General features: G+C 36.9%; 1 protein-coding gene across 1 annotated transcript; it reads left to right on the plus strand.

Moving 5' to 3' along the window:
• The first annotated feature begins 225 nt into the window (after positions 1-225).
• On the plus strand, positions 226-3,016 carry LOC120359181 (luciferin 4-monooxygenase-like). The gene is made up of 8 exons (XM_039455887.1): positions 226-386; positions 478-600; positions 757-964; positions 1,063-1,571; positions 1,648-1,822; positions 1,907-2,149; positions 2,255-2,493; positions 2,568-3,016. The coding sequence occupies exons 1-8, from the start codon at positions 375-377 to the stop codon at positions 2,727-2,729; spliced, it is 1,671 nt and encodes a 556-aa protein (XP_039311821.1). The 5' UTR covers positions 226-374; the 3' UTR covers positions 2,730-3,016.
• The last annotated feature ends 15,342 nt before the right edge of the window (positions 3,017-18,358 follow it).

An 18,358-nucleotide genomic window follows, 5' to 3' on the forward strand; every position in this document is an offset into this window, starting at 1 on the left:
AGAAAATATTTTTGTTTTTCAGCAAAATAAAAATTTCAAAGCTGTATAAAATTACTGAAACAAATTTCAAATCTGCAGAGATCTGTAGAAAACTGGAAGGTTAAAGATACAGAATATACAAATAAAGCAGAGGTGAAAACATGTAACATCAACTAGAAGCAGCTTGACTAAGAATATTTCTAGCAAAACAAATTCGTTTGACTTTTAGCCGTTAATGTTTCGCACAGACACATAAGTAAATATCAGTACAAGGTAAAACTTGTAGTGTCCGTTGCGATACAGGCAGAATTGTTGAACGCTCCTGTGATTTTAATAAAAGTGTTATCAATATATTTACTTTAAGCAATTATTAATTTAAACAATTAAATAGCGATATGGCGTGTAAGGTAACAGATACATACATAATAGGCCTCATTCTATCACGTTAGTGAAAAAATAAAAGTCTCATTATACTAAAATTTATCGTGCATCTTTTAGAATGCACTTCCATCGATGGAAAAAGATCGTATATTGGCTGGAGAAGAAGAACCAGTTCACGATGTAAATATTGGAAACATGATTTTGAACGCGCTTAAATCTAGGCCGGATTTTATCGGCCAGGTAACAATAAAATTTCTTTTAATAATAAATCATTACATAGAGTAAATATTCTAATAAACGTAAAAGAGTGTAACATTTTATTTGGCGTTAATACTAAGACGCGTTAATACTAATCTATTAGTGTCTTTAATACCATGCGATTGATACGTCTTATAGATAGATGCGGAAACGGATGAACAAACTACGTATCGGCAGATGCTAGAAAACAGCGTAAAGTGTGCGTTATGGTTAAAAAAAGAAATACTTCATAAAAATATCGTAATATCAATATGCACATGTCATCAAATGCTCAGCTACATACCATTTCTAGCGGGTTTATATATCGGTGCTATTATCAATCCATGGGATCCCAAGTATTTTGAAGGTATTTATTGATCTTTCTCTGAGATTCAGCATAATTTACTTTCACGTTCATATATGTATATATACATCTTTTATTTATTTTATAATAAATATTTTTAGACGAAACGCGAGTCATGTACTTCCTAGTGGAATATGAACCAGAAGTAATCTTCATCGATAAAAACAATTACCTGACACTCGTGCGAGTTATCCAACATTTAAATATTAGTTCGCAAACGATAATTCCTCCAAAAATCATAACTTTCGGCAAGGTTGAAGGTATCGAAGATACTTCTCTCGAATTAATTCTAAAAGGTAGATTTGACAAGAGCAAAATCAATAAGTTTTATTGCAAGGATTACAATCCGATGGAAATCATGGCGACAATGTTTTCTGCCACTGCAACAAATTATCCTGGTAAAACGCATATTCGTTACTATGCGTTTACGTATCCATCGAATCAGGAAGTACCCGCGATGTCTTCCGGTGACATTGGTCTATGGTATGGATCTTTAAGTTGGCCTTACAGTCTGATCTTGACCGTTCGTAGTATAGTTTCGCATGTCACAGTGATCAAGTGCTTGAAATTCTACGATGAAAACATGTACAACGCGATAGAGAAGTACAAGGTAACATGTAAAAACAATCAAATTTTGTTTTGAAAATGATTCAAGTATAAGATATTCACGTGCACTTTGTGTTCAGGTGAAGTGGGTGTTTCTTCAAAGCGAAATGTGCAACCAACTGTTTCGAACTGATATTCGTATGTACAATGTCTCTTCCTTGAAGCAACTGGTATTCGGTGACTCAGCCATCGATTGCAATATTTATAAAAAACTCATCGAACACTTTACAAACGCTTCTATCGTTCAAGTATATAGTATGTACAGTATACAATTTTAATCAATTATCAATAATAGAAACATGTTGTCTCTCTGAAATTGATAATTATTGGGTTTTTCAGGTATATCAGAAGCAGGCATAATTGTCGCTTACCAACGGAACAGTAATCGGATTGGATCTAGTGGTCACTTGGCTAAAAATGTTAATTTAATAATTATTAATGATAAGAAGACTGTGGGTCCAAACGTACTAGGTGAAATTTGGTACAAACTCGTGTGCAAGTGGTGCGATGCTAAGACGTGCAAATTGCCATATTGCAACAGTAGAAGAAGGAAAGATAATAACATGCCGATATCAACTCCAAGTCAGTATATAACTTCTCCTAATTAATACAGTATTGTATATTGACTTAGAAAAAGTCATAAAAATGTATTAATAAAAAAATAAATTAATGTTACATGTTTTTCAGTTACCGCTACGTGGCACTGTACCGGAGATTACGGTTACTACGAAGAAGATAGAGAAATCTTTATCATCGATAAAACGAAGCATCTCATCAATTATAGAATGTTTCGTATTTCACCCATAAGAATTGAAAATGTGTTGCGAAGTCACCCGGCTGTGTCGGAAGTCATTGTAAAAGCTGTACCAGATAGCAAACATGGTCAAGTTCCGATGGCTTATGTTACGATAAGAGGACGTATAAAGGTTTAAATCTGATTCTTTTTTTCCGTAAAGTCAAATAAAACTGTTTATGAAAAGTTCACGTTGTTGTGTCTTAGGTGACGGAACTTTTAAAAGAGAAACTTGCAAAAGAACTGATGAAACTTATAACAGAAAGTTTGCCTGACATGTGTAAACTGCGCGGAGGCCTGTACTTCAAGAAGGATATGCCATATCTCCCCAATGGAAAGATCGATCGAGAACTAGTTCAGAGTTATTAACGTAGAATTACACAAATTTAAATTTTTTTGCTGCAATCTGGAAAAAAGAGTGATTTCTTTTAGTCTGATATGCTGGATCCAAAAACATTCACGTTGAATTTTTTGAGAAAAATAAGATTGAAATAAAAAATGCTTTTTTTATCGCGTTTAAAAATTCGTATGGTAATCTGATGTGCTAATTAAAATATATTTTTACAACAGTATTATACTTTTATAATCAGTAAAAATATTCAAAAGAATTTTATAAATAATTTATTCAAAAATTAAGTATCCAAATGTTATTTTAACGACAGATTCTTTGGACAAATAATCAAATGATTTAAATAACTATAAAATAATTTTTAAATTTTTATAAAATAATTTTTAAATAATTCTAAAATTTTTGTCTTATTAAATAAAAATTATGTACAAAAAATTATCATTTATTATATTGTAATTGATTGCTATACGTACATACATTTCTATAACTAAAAAATTGAAATAAAAAATTGAACAATTCTATAACTAAAATATTGAAACAAATTCATCTAAAAGTAATTTAGTTAAGAGTTATTCAGTTTCCTAAAGTTTCTTTTGCGAACAAATTGTATGTTCTTTTTTTATTCATTACTTTTAAGTTACTCGGAAATTGTATGTACTTCGACTCAATTAAAAATTGTGTAAAAAAATCTCTTAGAAATATATTAAACAATTTTAGAATAAAGCCGAATTAAATAGCAAAGAAATTACGAAATTTTTAAATAAGCAGTTATGATTTTACTAAAGCTATTTGTTAGTAAAATGTATTAATTTGTAATGTGATATAGTCTATTTAATTTAAAATGATAATTCTTTTTGTATAGAAATATATTAATAAAAGAAAATAGTAAAATTAATTAGAAAAATTTGTACTATAAATATATTTAGTAAAATCTTTTATATAAATAAGTTGAAAAGTGAAATCATGTCCCAAATTTAATTGCTAATAAAAATATTTTTTTATGTATACTATATAAATCAACAATGTAAAAAATAAAAAAAATAAAAATGTAGAATAAAGAAATAAAAAATTTATTATATGTAAAACAATTATTGTAAATTCTGTTTTTTATTTTCACCGCAATTCTCCGTTCTTTAAAAATGATGCAATAGTCAAAATAATATTTCAAAAATATTTATCTACTATATCATTATGAGTTTTTCTATGTTCTGGACTTATAAAGTTTGTTAATATCAATTTAGCATTAGGAAAATCGGAGACAAGAAGACTTTAAAAGTAAAAATTCAAAGTTATTTGTAATAAAATTAGACAAAGATAAGAACAGGTAAATAGATAAAATCGAATAAAATGATTTAGAATTTTTACTTTCAAAGACTTCTCGTCTTAGATTTTCCTATTGCAAAATTGCAATATTAACAAACTTTGTAAGTTCATCGAAAAGAAAAACTTGTGATATAGTAGCTAAATATTTTTGAAATATTATTTTGACTGTGGCATCATTCTTAAAAAATGGATGGAGAGAGAATCGCGGTGGAAATACATATGTCAGCGGCAACGAATCTTTTCACTTCGACGAATATGAGAGGATGGCGGATATTTGCGCAATGTCACCGCGACGAGACTATTAATGGCAATCTATCGTCGATCGCAACGTCTCGCATTCACGCCAGTTAAACGCAAATAGAAGATGAAAGGCACCGTTCAGACGAACGCGCGCGCGCGCGATAGTAATCACTTCCTATAAATTGCATTTGCTTCGGCGTGCGCGTCCGAGAGACGTCATAAAAAAACATCATCAATCTGCGCTAAGCAGATTTAAATTTACCAAGTTTTTCAAAATCTCTCTCGGATATTAAAATTCCAAAAGATATAAATAAAAGGCAACATTTTCATATTGTAAAAAATATTAATAAATGAGTATAATTCCTTTCATCCTGGCTTTCCATCGAAGTGTCGAAAGAGGAATCGCAATATTCCTCCTGTACGTATTACCTCGACTGTTATTAAACTGTTTTACGCGAACCACATATACGAAGTGAGATTTATGCGAGCTACATGGATGCGATCTACGCCGATATTAAGGAAATAAGTCAGCGGATCGTCCATTTATATCGGGCGTACGCGCATTGAAAAGGTTTACATTGATTCCGGCTGAAATTTCGGCCGCCCCTGGGAAAGTTAAATGCCATCTCGAAGTGACGACCGGTAATGGGGGAGGATTACAATTTTCTTGTGCCTCGAAATTTTATTGAATATGAAACTCGCCCTCCGGCCATCCGAACGATAGCCCTCCCGCATGAGATTCGGCTATGTAAAATAGCGGTCATATACGGGGTGTTCTGCTTCTCTCTTTAAATATAACGAGAGATTCCCAAACGTGACTTGGCCCGTATTTGTCTTTTAATTCCGTTTACGTAATAAAAGAAAAAATAGATTCTCATTTAAAAGTTTACAGTTTAAATAAAATATAAAATATTCTAATATAATGTAAACTTCTGTGTTTAATATATGATTTAAAAACAGATATTTCTAATCAAGAGAGAGATTTTTGTTTGACATCTTAGTATTTATCACAATTAAAAATTTTTTTAACGGACTAAACAATCATATATTAAATAAATTTCATAATAAATTAAAAATTATATATAAAATAAAAGAATTATCTGAAAGACAAGTTTTTATCTCTTTAAATTATCAAAGACATTTAATCCTCTTTATTAAAGACTTAAATTTTATAAGACTGTTCCAAACGCAGGATATTTTATATTCGCGATTGATAAAATTATTGTAAAAGCTTGAAATACATCTCGAGAAAATATTGGTTTCACATCGATTACAGAATCAACAAAGTGGCGACTTCGCGACACCTCGTATATAAACGACACACATTTCCCAAACCGGCGATAACAGTCGCGTCCCTTAAAAGTCGGCATGGCGACGCCGAATCCACTCGATCGACGCGAGCTTCCGCTATAATGCGACTTGTAAAACGCATGAGAGAAGGCGCGGTGTCGTTTAAAGTTTAAGCGCGCCATCGCAAGTTCTCAAGCGAACGCGGATTCAGCGAGCTCGCCATTTTCCGCCAAGTTTCTGGCTCGATCCGATGTCCTCGAGCGGATTTACACCCCGTGAGCAATTCGTTCGCGTGCATCTAAAAACAACAGCCGGCTCTGCGTCGGTCGGTTCTAAAAGCTAACGGTTGATACAAGAGAGGAGACGTGTATGCGATGACGACGGTCACAAAGCCGGACGACAGCTTTGGTGTTAACGCGCGAGTTTCGCGGGAAAACGAAGCGAACTTTCGCGACTGGTCGACCGGTCATAAATATTCCTGGACAAGATTGAAGCGATAAATTCGCAAACTTTCTCGATCGCCAGTGTTTTAATGGCGGCGACGAGTCTTTGGCGACGCTCGCCGCCGAATTGCATGCGGGACCTCTGACCAAAAGCTGCAGCAAAGGTGACGAGAAGCGTATACTCGTATATATCTTGATTGCTATAATAAATTGAACAAATCTGTCAAGTACTAGCAAAAGATCAAGATAAACAAAATGTAATATATGATTTTAATAAATTGAAATTTTGATTTGGCTTGTTGATTTAGTATTTCATAACTAGCTAATTAAAAACTATTTTACCCTTGATCTTTTATTATTTTAATTAAAGGAAATAAGATTTTTATACACAATTGTTTTTGAAATTTAATTGTAATATAGTAACTGTATGCAATCTCAACATTTTAATTAAAAAACATGTTTATTCCAGATTCGTTAAAATATCTGTTATCAAAAAGTTAGAGAAGCTTTTTCGCCGATAAATTATTTTGATAAAGTAATCTCGGTGAAATGTGCTATGTATTGTCCGAAGATTCAATTCTTTGGGTATAAGAGACCTAAGATGCACTCCAAAACACTCGCCATCAGTACCATATCGATACAAAAGGATCTTGATGTTCTATTTTGTGGATAACAGATTTCCACGAGTTAAGACACGAGAAGGCTTTTTAGAAGTAAGATTTCAAAGTGCTGGATATCTGAAGCGATTGGGTATCTGAGGGTAAAAGTGGCATCGATAGTCGATTCGAGTCTTCGAAGGGGGACTCGAGCGGAGTCTCGACTAAATCGTCGAGAAGGCGCGCGACTTCCACTAGCGCTTATCTACAACGAGGCGCAATTCCCGTGCAATTCCGATACGTGCTCCAATCGTGAGCTTTGATATAGGGCGAATCGATAGGTCACGAGTCGCTTGGTAGCCGGTTGCTCACAGGGGATTCAACAAGAAGAAATCTTCTGGTTGGCACAACCTCGCACTCTGCCTCTATGGCCGGAAGATTAAATTGAACGACTTTTCCATGATAACGGACAAGAATTAATTTTTTTCAGACTTTTCAAGCCAAAGATATTTTTGGGGATCCTTATTTTTCGAATGCTTCTAAATGAGAAGTATGTTCCATGCCTATATCATTTATTCTACTCGTGTAGAAATGTAATATGAAATATAAGATACCCAATTAAAAATAAAATTTAGAAACCAAAATAAAAATTCCTATGCTAATAATGTTGTGAATAATTTTTATATAAAGAGAGATATAAGATATTTGTGCGTTGATGAAAATATCCATTTCAGAGTATTTCTGAAAGAGATTAGGTTTGTGAAAAGTTTTTTACTTTCAAGTGTTAATTCAATCATCTCCGAAGTCTTTTATTTAAACAAATCCCAAGGATCATCCGAGTGATTTTGGGACACCCCGTGCACACGATAAATCCGAAATCCGGTGAAAATTCATTATAATCGTATTATATATTGTAATGATAAGCAGGCGAGAGGACAACTGGGAATACCGTGGCATCGATTTCCATTTTATTAATAATAAATGAAAGAGCAAAAGCCGGAACGAAAGGGGGTTTCGGTCATGATAATGATAAAGACATACGAGAGTGCAATCGATGGTGCAACTGGGTACAAGCGAGCTAATTTCGACCGGTCGATCGATAGCCCTCGAAAATGCCGATCCAATTAAGCCGGCGCATCGCGTTCATTCATCGCCAATTTCCACGGGTTAGACTACAGACCGCGATATAATAGCTCTCGTTTTGCGATCATTTAGACGCGCATCGAGTACAAAGTATTTTCATTGAAAATGCAAGATGTATTTGCAACGCTTGGCAATGTCCGAGAACCTGTTCCGCGAGAAAACTCTTCGAGATAAAAGTTGAAAAATTGTTTATCAATGTATAAATTAAAAAAATGCAGTTTATTAAAAAAAAATGTATTATTAAACTGAAATTAAAATAGATGTGACACATGCAGTTGTTTGATACGTAATAAAACGTATAATTAAAAAAAGATCAGTAAAATTTTCTTCTTCAGTTATTTTCAAGCAAGAAGCTCTGCCGTATTTAAAATTCTCTTTAAAATACATATTACTCTTACGTAAGTATTTTTATTAATAGAATTTTGAATTTTGTTACTTTATTACTTAGATGTAATAAATATATAACGTCGACAGCGAGAAATAATGTCATTTTATTAAATTTTTGTTTAGAAGAAAATTCTCCCATTTCAAAATTTATCTGAGACCTTTTAGTCGAGCAAGCAGCTTTCAAACACTCGGTACAATGTAACGCTGCCGCACTTCGCAAGCGCGTTCAGCATTAATAATTCTTATCTTTTCATCCGATACCGTCCGAGAGAAGCTCGCCTCGAGCTGCAAGAACGGCGACGCTGGAGAATATTTCGCAGTCTTTCCTCTCGACAATCCCCCATCTCCCTATCTCGATCTCGAGCTCCTTTTCCTTGGAATGCATTCGAGGATGCAGCGTGACTTCCGGCGGACGAGCGGAAGTTGCGGAGAAAACAGAGCGGAATATTTAAGGCGATGCTCAACGAAGAAATAGAGAGAGAGAGAGAGAGAGAGAGAGAGAGAGAGAGACATGCGAACGAAATTTCTTCGCGACAAAACGCGAAGATGAGAAGACAATGCAAGAAAGGTGTATCAGGTGGAAGGAGGGAAGAAAGCGAAGGGTCATCGGTAGATCGATGGCGAAGGCAGAGACAGAAGGTAGCCCAAAGAAAATTCGGTCTTATTTCCCGTTCCTCAGATGGTCTCTTTCTTTCGGCGAAATAAGATTGACCCACACCTCGTTAGAGAATCATTAACAACGCTTGCATTGCCACTTCCGACAGGGGGAATTCTCCGTTTCCTTCGCAGTTCTTTCTTCACCTCTCCGTCATTTCCGCCGCGATCGATATAAGTTCCCAGATCTTTATCTTTATAAGGATAAGTAAGTGATATAACGAAGGAAATAAATTTTAAATCGTCTCTCAAATTTTGAATCCTCTCGCTCGTCAAATTTAAAGAAAGCAAAGAAATAACATCATTATCCTCTTATAAGTAAACGCTCACAGTTTCTCCGCTCACAGTTTGTTTAACGGGCGAATTTAAATATTCTTTTAACAATCATTGCGAACAATTAAAGAGAAATTCATAAATTCTTTGACAGTTTCGTATCGTACTTTTTTTTGGGAGATCATTATTTCTTCTTCTATTTGTCATTAGATACCTTTTTCAAATATTTGACAGAATATCTCTTCGCACTTGTATTTTTCTCGATATCGCCTTTTCTGGCTAAAGCCCTGAATTTTCTTTGCTTTTACATTATTGAGCAATTTCACGTCTATTAGGAAATTCCCTCGTGCGTCTCTTGAACATTTTGGCACGCAACGTGATCCAGACAAATGCATCACCGGTTCTTGTCACGGTGACTTGTCCGTTTAACTGCTACGATACGATATATCGCTATGACGGCGATATGTTTGCGTCCGCGTCTCCAGGAGGACTTCGAACGCGGTCTCGCCTAATTACGGTCTAGACGAATCCCTCATTGTACCTGGCGTCTCTCTTGCTGTTCTCTCGATGATTAGCGCGCTCGTGACGACGACGAAGAGATATGTACATGACGCGTCACGTAATTCTAGCTGCGAACGCAGCCGGCAAGCTTATTGCTCCGGGATGCTAAGCTCGAACGAAATATCGTTGCAAAGCACCTTTGGGATAATCTTGACTTTCAATCATGTTTAACATGAGTCGTGTCTTTGTTGCTACAAGATGCGAGAGTTAATGCCCAGTGTGCAAGCGTTAATGTCCATTGCTTTGATCTCTCGGATGCATTGATAATTGTGACAAATGTGTGCATCAAGTGAAGAAAATATACACAGAAAACAAATTAATATCAAATCGACAATCTTTGTTTCACATATATAAACAAGAATATAAAATCTTTTTGGAAGAATTTATAATCTTAAACAGACATAATTTGCTTATACGAAGAAAATTTTTCTTTTCGTGTAAGCAAATCATGTCTGTTTAAGGCTATAAATTCTTTCAAGAAGATTTTATATTCTTGCTTATATATGAAACATTGTTGATTTGATACAAAATTTTTTTCTGTGTAATAAAATAAAATAAAATAATAATTCTTTAATAGAGACATTTTTTCCAATATTTTTTTTATAGATACTTTATTTAATAGAAAACATACGATAATGGTAAACTATGCTGTATAAATTATATCTTTCACAAAGTTCGAAACTTTAAAAGCATATTTTGTCGAAAATGTGAGGAAAATATTCATATCAGGTTCAGAAATAACTTTCATGAATATTACATATAGTTGAAGTTTGTAACAAGAATTTTTTCTTAAAAGAAATATATGCAAATCTGTTGTCAAATAGATAACATAGAAAGAGAATGCAATAAAGAAATTTTCAACAGTAAGAAATAAATTAACGTAATAATAAGCCGATATCACGAACGATCGATCACTCGATACAATCTTTTCGCAACACCAGCCAGATCTCGGCAAACGTTTCCTTTTATCCCGCACTTCAGAGTTTGCTCACTTTCGTCATTGGTCGTCCCTCGCGTGGATTTAACGCGAGCAGAACGATGCTCAGGCGAGACCACTCTTGTTTAGTGTAACGTTTATGACGAGAGGTATTTTCCAGGGTTTTTTTTTTGCCGGCAGAGAACTTAGCGGGAAAGGAAGTCTTATCAGCAGTGTGTGCGTCGGACAGTGCCACAATGTCGGCGCTAGATCGCAGTCTCTCGGTTTGCTTCCGAAAGGTTTCCGAGAGTATCAGCCACCGCATTGTGGTAGAATACTCTCTCTCTTGGAGAATTACTTGGGACCTCTTCTTCTCGGTTACCCTCGATACAGCTCCGACAGCGTTTCTAGACGCTCCACTTCTATTTCTAGAACGAAAATAAGAGCCTTTTTGGTGAGACAAGAAGAACTAATTTAACGGTTGATAAGGGTGGGTTTGATAGTGTAATTCTTGCCATTGCTATGAATAAGTTGGAGATTGTTTTGATCTTAAAATTGTATAATTTTTAAGCGGTGATTATAATACTTTTAAAAATGCAATTATATATTTTAAAAATTAGAAATAATTTAATTATATTAAGATTTGTCTAATTCGTCTGTTTTTATTTCAAGTAATATATGCAGAGTCTAAACGAATAAGAGATCAAATTTGAAAAACGTATTTTCATCAATCAAACATTTAAAAAAATTTATATAAATATATTTAGAAGTGTTTAGTTTTTCAAGTAAGAGAAGTTTTATTGTGAAATAATTGAATATCTTGAAACCGAAGCAGTTGACAAAAAATAATTTCAAAAAATTGTATGGTCTGAAGGAAGACAAATAATAGTAAAATTAATTTTTGAAAAAAATCGATTTTTCAAAGTTATATTAAGGTTTTATTTCAAAAAAAAAAGAATCATATGATTTTTTAAATATAAATCCTCTATTTATTTTTTATATAAAAATACTAAAATAAAGTTATAAAAAAACCAATTTTTTGCGAAATATTTTATATTTTATTCTGCCATATTTCGACATAAAACCAATTATTTTGTTTTTATTTTTTACTGTTTCATAATAAAATCTTTCTTATTTTAGAAAATAAGCCATGTTTATGTAAACTTTTTCAATATTTCATCGATGGGAATACATTCCTATAATATTTGACATTTATTCGTTCATACCCTGTATACATTGCATAAATGCATGTAAAAATTTTAATTCTATATTTTTGATTCAACATTGACGCGTCACGGATATTTTTACATTATCATTATACACGTCGTGCAGTAGCCTATCACCCTAAATTATTCTAGGACGACGTTACTAGTGTGATTCATCTCACGTTGATGCTCTCACGTCCGATCCACAAGCTAGTTTACGAAACTTGGCAAAAGTGGGTACACGACCGGAGTAAAGAGAGAGAGGGGGGGAGAGGGAGAGAAAGAAGGGGGAGAGAGGATCCTGTGGCGGAACTTACTAATAAAACTTTATACGTCGCTCCTGGGTAAGTAGCGCCATTTCAGACGTTGATGCTCGCATGAAATATTCCAACGAATTCACTTCCACCTACCACCTCCCATCGCTCGCCGTCGTGCTGACAAAATTCGAATGATATACAAATCGCTCCGCGCATTTCTCTCTTTCCCTCGGAACAATTTCCCGAGTACGATATAAATACTTCAGATTCTTTTCCATTATTTCCTGTCATTTTTCGTTTATCCTCTCTATGTATCAGTACGTACATTATTAACGTTCATTTCCGGTATATATGCGCATTCTCTCTTGCCGCTTTCATCTTCCAGCCTCCAGAAAAACTACGTACCACAAATTACATTAATACATTTTCAATTCCTCTCGTCGCAATGCCAACTCCGATATTCTCTCAATAAAGACACGCAAGCTCTCAGGTCGTTTCCGCTTCTCGGGAGCGCAGCCGATTATGTCGCAGCAGTTAGGCGAATATCGATCGTGCCATTTACAAGCGACCGACTACCGATCCGCGTAAGGCGAGGACCAAGAGCAAATAGAATTTACGAAGCTGCGGCATTAGAGCGAACGAGCGAGCGACTTCGACTCGTATAATGCGATGCCCGCCCCCCCTCGAGAGCGACGGGTCTCGCGAGGAACTTCAAGAGGACGGATCGAGCGAAATTTGAATAAAAATACCGTCTCGCGACCGGCCGAGGGAGATCCCATGGGAGGCAAAATAAAACTCGATGTTAGGGGCACGGGCGAGGGAAGGGAAGGGAAGGGTCGCGATGGTAAAAGGAGGGCAGAGAACCGAACGACGGGAATACGCGTCGAGTAATAGCTAGATTTTCCGATACACGATACTAGATTCCGGATCACGTATTTTCTACCTACTTGGCTATTCCCTCCGAACATCGGCCGATACACTTCAACTTCGCCTCCTCGTCCCTCTTCTCCGCCTTCTCCTCCTCTACCACCTCCAAGTGAGACCGTACGAATTTTTCGCTGCTGTTCCCACCCCCCCTCCTGCCGCGTTTTTATTTAGATCGCTAAATGCTCCTAACAGATTTCACCGCGAGGAAAATTCGTGAATTTTGTACCACAATAGAGAAACCTCGTACGAATACAGAACGGTATAATTTGACGATAACGTCTGCGTTACCCGTTGCCTTTTATTTCACGATCGTTTTATCGACTTGAAAAATTCTTATTAATTTCAGCTTAATAAATATTTAATTTGAAATTTGCAATAATATACAGACGTGCAGAGAGTGTATCCTACGGAATTCTAAGAATTCTCGAATACGAAATAGCTAGTCGACGTCGCGAGTGCTCGTCGACGTCCCGAGCCCGTCGATAAGCGGTGTCGAGTGCAACTATCGAGGGATTTATTAGACGTCGAGACTACGCGCGAACGTCCAATTTCGTCGACGGATGTCACGATGCTTCGTCTCGAGCCCGGCGTCGTAATACAGTCTTAACGAGCTATATAGCTAGCTTTAACACGTCGCTCCGATGCGGTCCTGTACGTTTCCTGCATCCTCGTAAATAACGGGGACCGTCTTCCGTCCGTCCGTCCGCGACGCGACTAAACGCCCGTTAACTCGCCGCCGCGCCGCCGGTCCCGCACTCCTACCTCGTCGCCGGATACTTGGATATAAACAGAGGGTCTTTATACTAAACTGCAGCCATTTAGGGGCTGCAATTGTCCCATTCTGCAACTTGCTTTGTTACAAAATTGAGGTAATAATGATTGCGTTACGTGCAGAGTCTATTTTGTGTCCAGCTTTTCGTGAATTTCTTTCAGTCAAAAAAATTGAGACAAACAATTATTTTCTCTTGAAATACATTTGGTGAAGTTCTAATGTGCGATAAAAATTGTATACAATTATCAAGATTCATTTTTTTTTTGTTTTTTTTAGTAAACAGTTAATCTAATATGTATAATTACTAGAATATACAATTTGGAATTTAAAAAATTTTTAAATAAATTGTTATTTAATAAATATTTCTTTAAAGCATAATCACCAAATTTTGTAAATCGAAAAGTTACGAAAGTTCGCTCTATCTTCTCTTAGTAATAAAATTTTTTTTATTATAAACAAGAAATGTGTAAGAAAAAAATTTACATTTGTAAAAAGAGTTAGCTGTGGCATTCCACATTTTATCTAGAAAAAGCATTCGCGTGGATGTCTCTTTTCGGAGCAACTTCCTTTCGCACGCAATTTCCAAAAGTCCCAACGAGACAACGAGGGGCTGACGCGACAGCTCGAGAACATCCCGTATCTCTTTCGGCCAAGGCATCCCTCTCGAGAACGAGTACGAATCATCGCCGGCGATCGTTGTCTTTCAGCGTTCGCTGCTCGTTCCCGAGGAGGGTTGAAAGCACAATGACGGTCGAACGACGCTTTATCGCGAGCTCGAGCGGGACCGTCGGCGTTTATATCCCGATCGCGTCGAGAAAGGAATCCACGTAGCGGACATAACGACGGGCGGTATTACAATCGGGACGAGGAGTATCACCTGCAGGGTAGCGAACGCGGCAGGGGGAGAGAGGAGGATCTTTCGCCTCCCCTCGTGTGCAGCGTGGAAGAAACGAAATGACCAGGCGAGAGGAGAAACGGCCGTTCGCGCAGCCTTATCACGTGCGAAATCCCTCTACCGGACTCATCTCACGTGTCTGACTGTGCAGCTACCTGCTCTACTGCGCGCCCACCACACGGTGCGCCGATGGTTTATCTCCGGAGTGACGTAAATCCGAATTTCTCAGATGTTCGTGTAACACGATAATGTGAGACGGTAGGACCCTATTTTCGAGGGTCCTAAATAAAATATCACTCGAGACTCCTCCATGGTGGAAAATTAACGATAGAATTGTTAAGACTTCAGGATCAATAAGATATGAGTAATTAAATCAGTAAATCAAGAGTAATCATGCTATTAATAGCAATTGGATAGAATTTTATGCAATTATTAAAATATTTAAGATCAGAATAGACAATGAAAATGATCCAAACAAAAGATGGAAATGTACGTCTGTTATTAGTAAAAACTGTAAATGTTAAATATTGACAAATATTTAACATAATTATAACATAAATAATAATTTAATCTATATTATTATATTATTAGACAAAAATATCCAGTCAGGCTTAATCGATCACGTCATCTTATTGTTTTTAAGTAAGTAAATCTTCAACTTGATAATGTGGTGGTAATGTACAATTTAATTATTTGTTATAATTATATTACTTTAAAGAGTGTTTCATATTGTTTTTAATATAACATTTAACTTTATTTTTATTAAAAAAAAATTGATATTCTGTAACGATTATACATTCAATATGATTGCTACGAGTATTCTACTAGGTAATTAATACAAGTAACTTTTACATCAGCAATAATATTAATAAAATAAATTTACAGTTATTAAAATAAAAACAAAAAACGTTATTCGATTCAATGTGTCAGCTTCTCAAATACGAGAAATGTTACATTTATTAAATTGCGTTGACATTTGACGGAAAAGTGAAAATTATTTGCGGCATTTTACGTGTTGCGGCAATTAGCACGATTGCGACGAATTTGCGGTAATTACAGGCAATTCGGTGACAAGATACCGCATACGAGGGCGAGCTGTGTGATATATGCGTATTATCGACACGCACGGAAGAAATGTACGAGCGCGAGCGATAAAATTGCGGGAGTAAACAACATTTGGAGGGCGTTTTTACGCGACCTAATTTCGCAACTGAATTTCGCCGACGTAGTCGCTGCGAGTGCAATCGCAACGCGATTCGCGTGTCGATAAACAAAATTAATGACGCAATAAATCGGACCCGTTTATCGGCCCGACTTATCTCTCTTTTTCCCCCACTCCCCTTTCCTCCCTCGATACCGCCGGGTCCCGGCGGTAATAAAAAAAATCACTGATCGTCCATATAAAAAATGGCTGCGGAGGATGGTGGTGGTTGCGATCCAACGAAAAACGGCGCCGTGTACATTATTCCGTCCGTATCGACGTAACGCAAAGATGCTGAAGAATAAAATATCAAAGTTCTCAATTGAATTTCGTAAGACCTCGCGTTCACGCTCAAACATCTCAATAGAACGATATCCCGGACAAGGACAATTATCACAATTTATTTTACGCAACAGTTCTAAGGAAACTTCTGGAAAGTGAAAATGAAAGATTTACGAAGGAGAGAAACGTTGCGAGAATGTCATAAATCCGAAAGTACCGAACGTTTTAATATCGAGAGGATCAAACATTTATTCCTCATCGAGTTTCGACGTTTGATCTACTTTCTGTCGTTTCCCTACTCTAAAACAATGCTACGGCTTGAAACCATGGCGGAAATCCATCGCCGGCAGGAGAGAGAGAGAGAGAGAGAGAAAGAAAGAATTAGTGATCACAGTCGCCAATCTTATCGAGAACCGCGTGATCGATTAATATTCCGCGATTGCATCGCCTCTATCGTTCCACTCGAGATAGCTCCTCGAAGCGTTTTTCTTTTTTTCCGCTCTTTCTCGCGGGAAAGAAAAGTTTCCGCCGCGATTACGCGACAGACACACAGGCGGGCCGTGGAAGAGGAGCGAGTTGTGGGATGGCGAGAAAAGAGAGGGCGGGAGGGAAGAGGCGAGGAAATTGGTTTTGCATTACAAAGCCGGTGGTCCGTGACAATGGGGCACTCCGCGAGCGCAAGTACGCGAGCGCTTATTCGCTATGAATTATCCAATTACACGATTATCCGAGGCCCGCTTTCGATCGAGGCGCGATGCACTCGGCGACTCGTTAAATTCGATATCCCGCCGATTTTCGTGCCCAAAATGAATTTTCCTCCCTCATCCCCCCCCCTCTCCTCTGTCGTCGTGACGCGATTCCGTTTCGTTACGCGGCCGTTCCGCGATAAAGCGCGGTGGACAATGGGTATTTGGAAATATGATCTCGCAAAAGAATAATCTCACGCGCGAATATACAGGCGCGGAAAATAAAAGCCCGCGGGATATGGGAACGGCCGACAATGAAGAATTGGATTATTCAGCCGGCAATTTGGGAACGTGTGATTAAGGATGCGATAATAATGCCGGTCCAAAATTATCCACATAGAATTTCCACATATTCTCCGCAAGGATAGGAGTTTTATATATTTATTACAGTTACAATTATATTACGATAATCGTATTGCAAATTTATGTTTCTATGCATTGTCGTTTTTAACAGTAATTCGATAATTTTCTCGGCTATTATTGTCCATGTTTATTATACGTTATTTTTGCGTTAGGAGATGTTTTCTGAGGTGAATTCGAGTTACGATTATTTGCACTTTTATTATTACATATCCAATAGAAAAAGGAATAAGAAGACCTAATTCAGAAATTTGTTCGCGATATTAAAGTATCTTTTTATCGAATATGTATGCGATTTGCGAATGCTATTCCAAGTACATACATCTTCATATTTCCCTCTAAATTCGACCTATCGCACGGAAGAGTCTTCGCCGTGGGCCACAAGATTTCCCTTTGCTCACATAATCCACTCCGGTCTTCCCTCCGCACGATCGGAAAATGCAACACGCTCGCGTCTCGCTATATAGCCTTAGGACTTCGATATGTACGCCCTATAAAACGTGGAGCGCCTTGCTGAGGTCCTGGAAGGCGGAACGTGGAAGCGGAACGGCACGGCGGAAACGGCGCGGAGACGGGAAGTGGAAAGAAGCGATCCAGACTTTTCAATATCGAGCAAAGACGCGCGCGCTCGCTGGACCGTGACAAGCATCGCGGACATAATAAAGTCTGGATAAACGAGCGGGGCATCTTGCCGCGACGATCAAGCCCGAAAGTTCGCGCACGCGATTTTTCTTTGCTCGATCGCTGATATAAATTTCTGAATGTCGATTCAGCAATAAACGTATTGTGAAACGTGAACGATCGAAGGTAGTTGCAACAAAATCTCTGAAGACAATTTTAAATGGGTTATCACTTCAGTTTGAGAGATCTTTGACCAAAATTTCGCTAGATGAACGTTGTATATATAATAATAATAATAATAATAATAATATCATCACAATATTATTGATGCAGTGTTATTAAATTTCAGCGCGTGCATATCGAGAAAAATAAGGCAGAAAAGTAAGAAACGAGAGCAATTCGTTCCATCGGCCGTTTCCTTTGAAAAATCATACTCTGTATAGCCGTGTCGTCCTTTCCGCGGGATTTGTCGCTTCGTTGGTTCCGTTTGATGAACGGATTCCCGGGTGGATGCCGGCGGAGAATATATACAGGGAGGAAAAATAATAAAAATAGCG

The sequence above is a fragment of the Solenopsis invicta genome, chromosome 12, assembly GCF_016802725.1.
Source record: "Solenopsis invicta isolate M01_SB chromosome 12, UNIL_Sinv_3.0, whole genome shotgun sequence".
In the NCBI taxonomy this organism is placed as follows: Eukaryota; Metazoa; Arthropoda; class Insecta; order Hymenoptera; family Formicidae; genus Solenopsis; species Solenopsis invicta.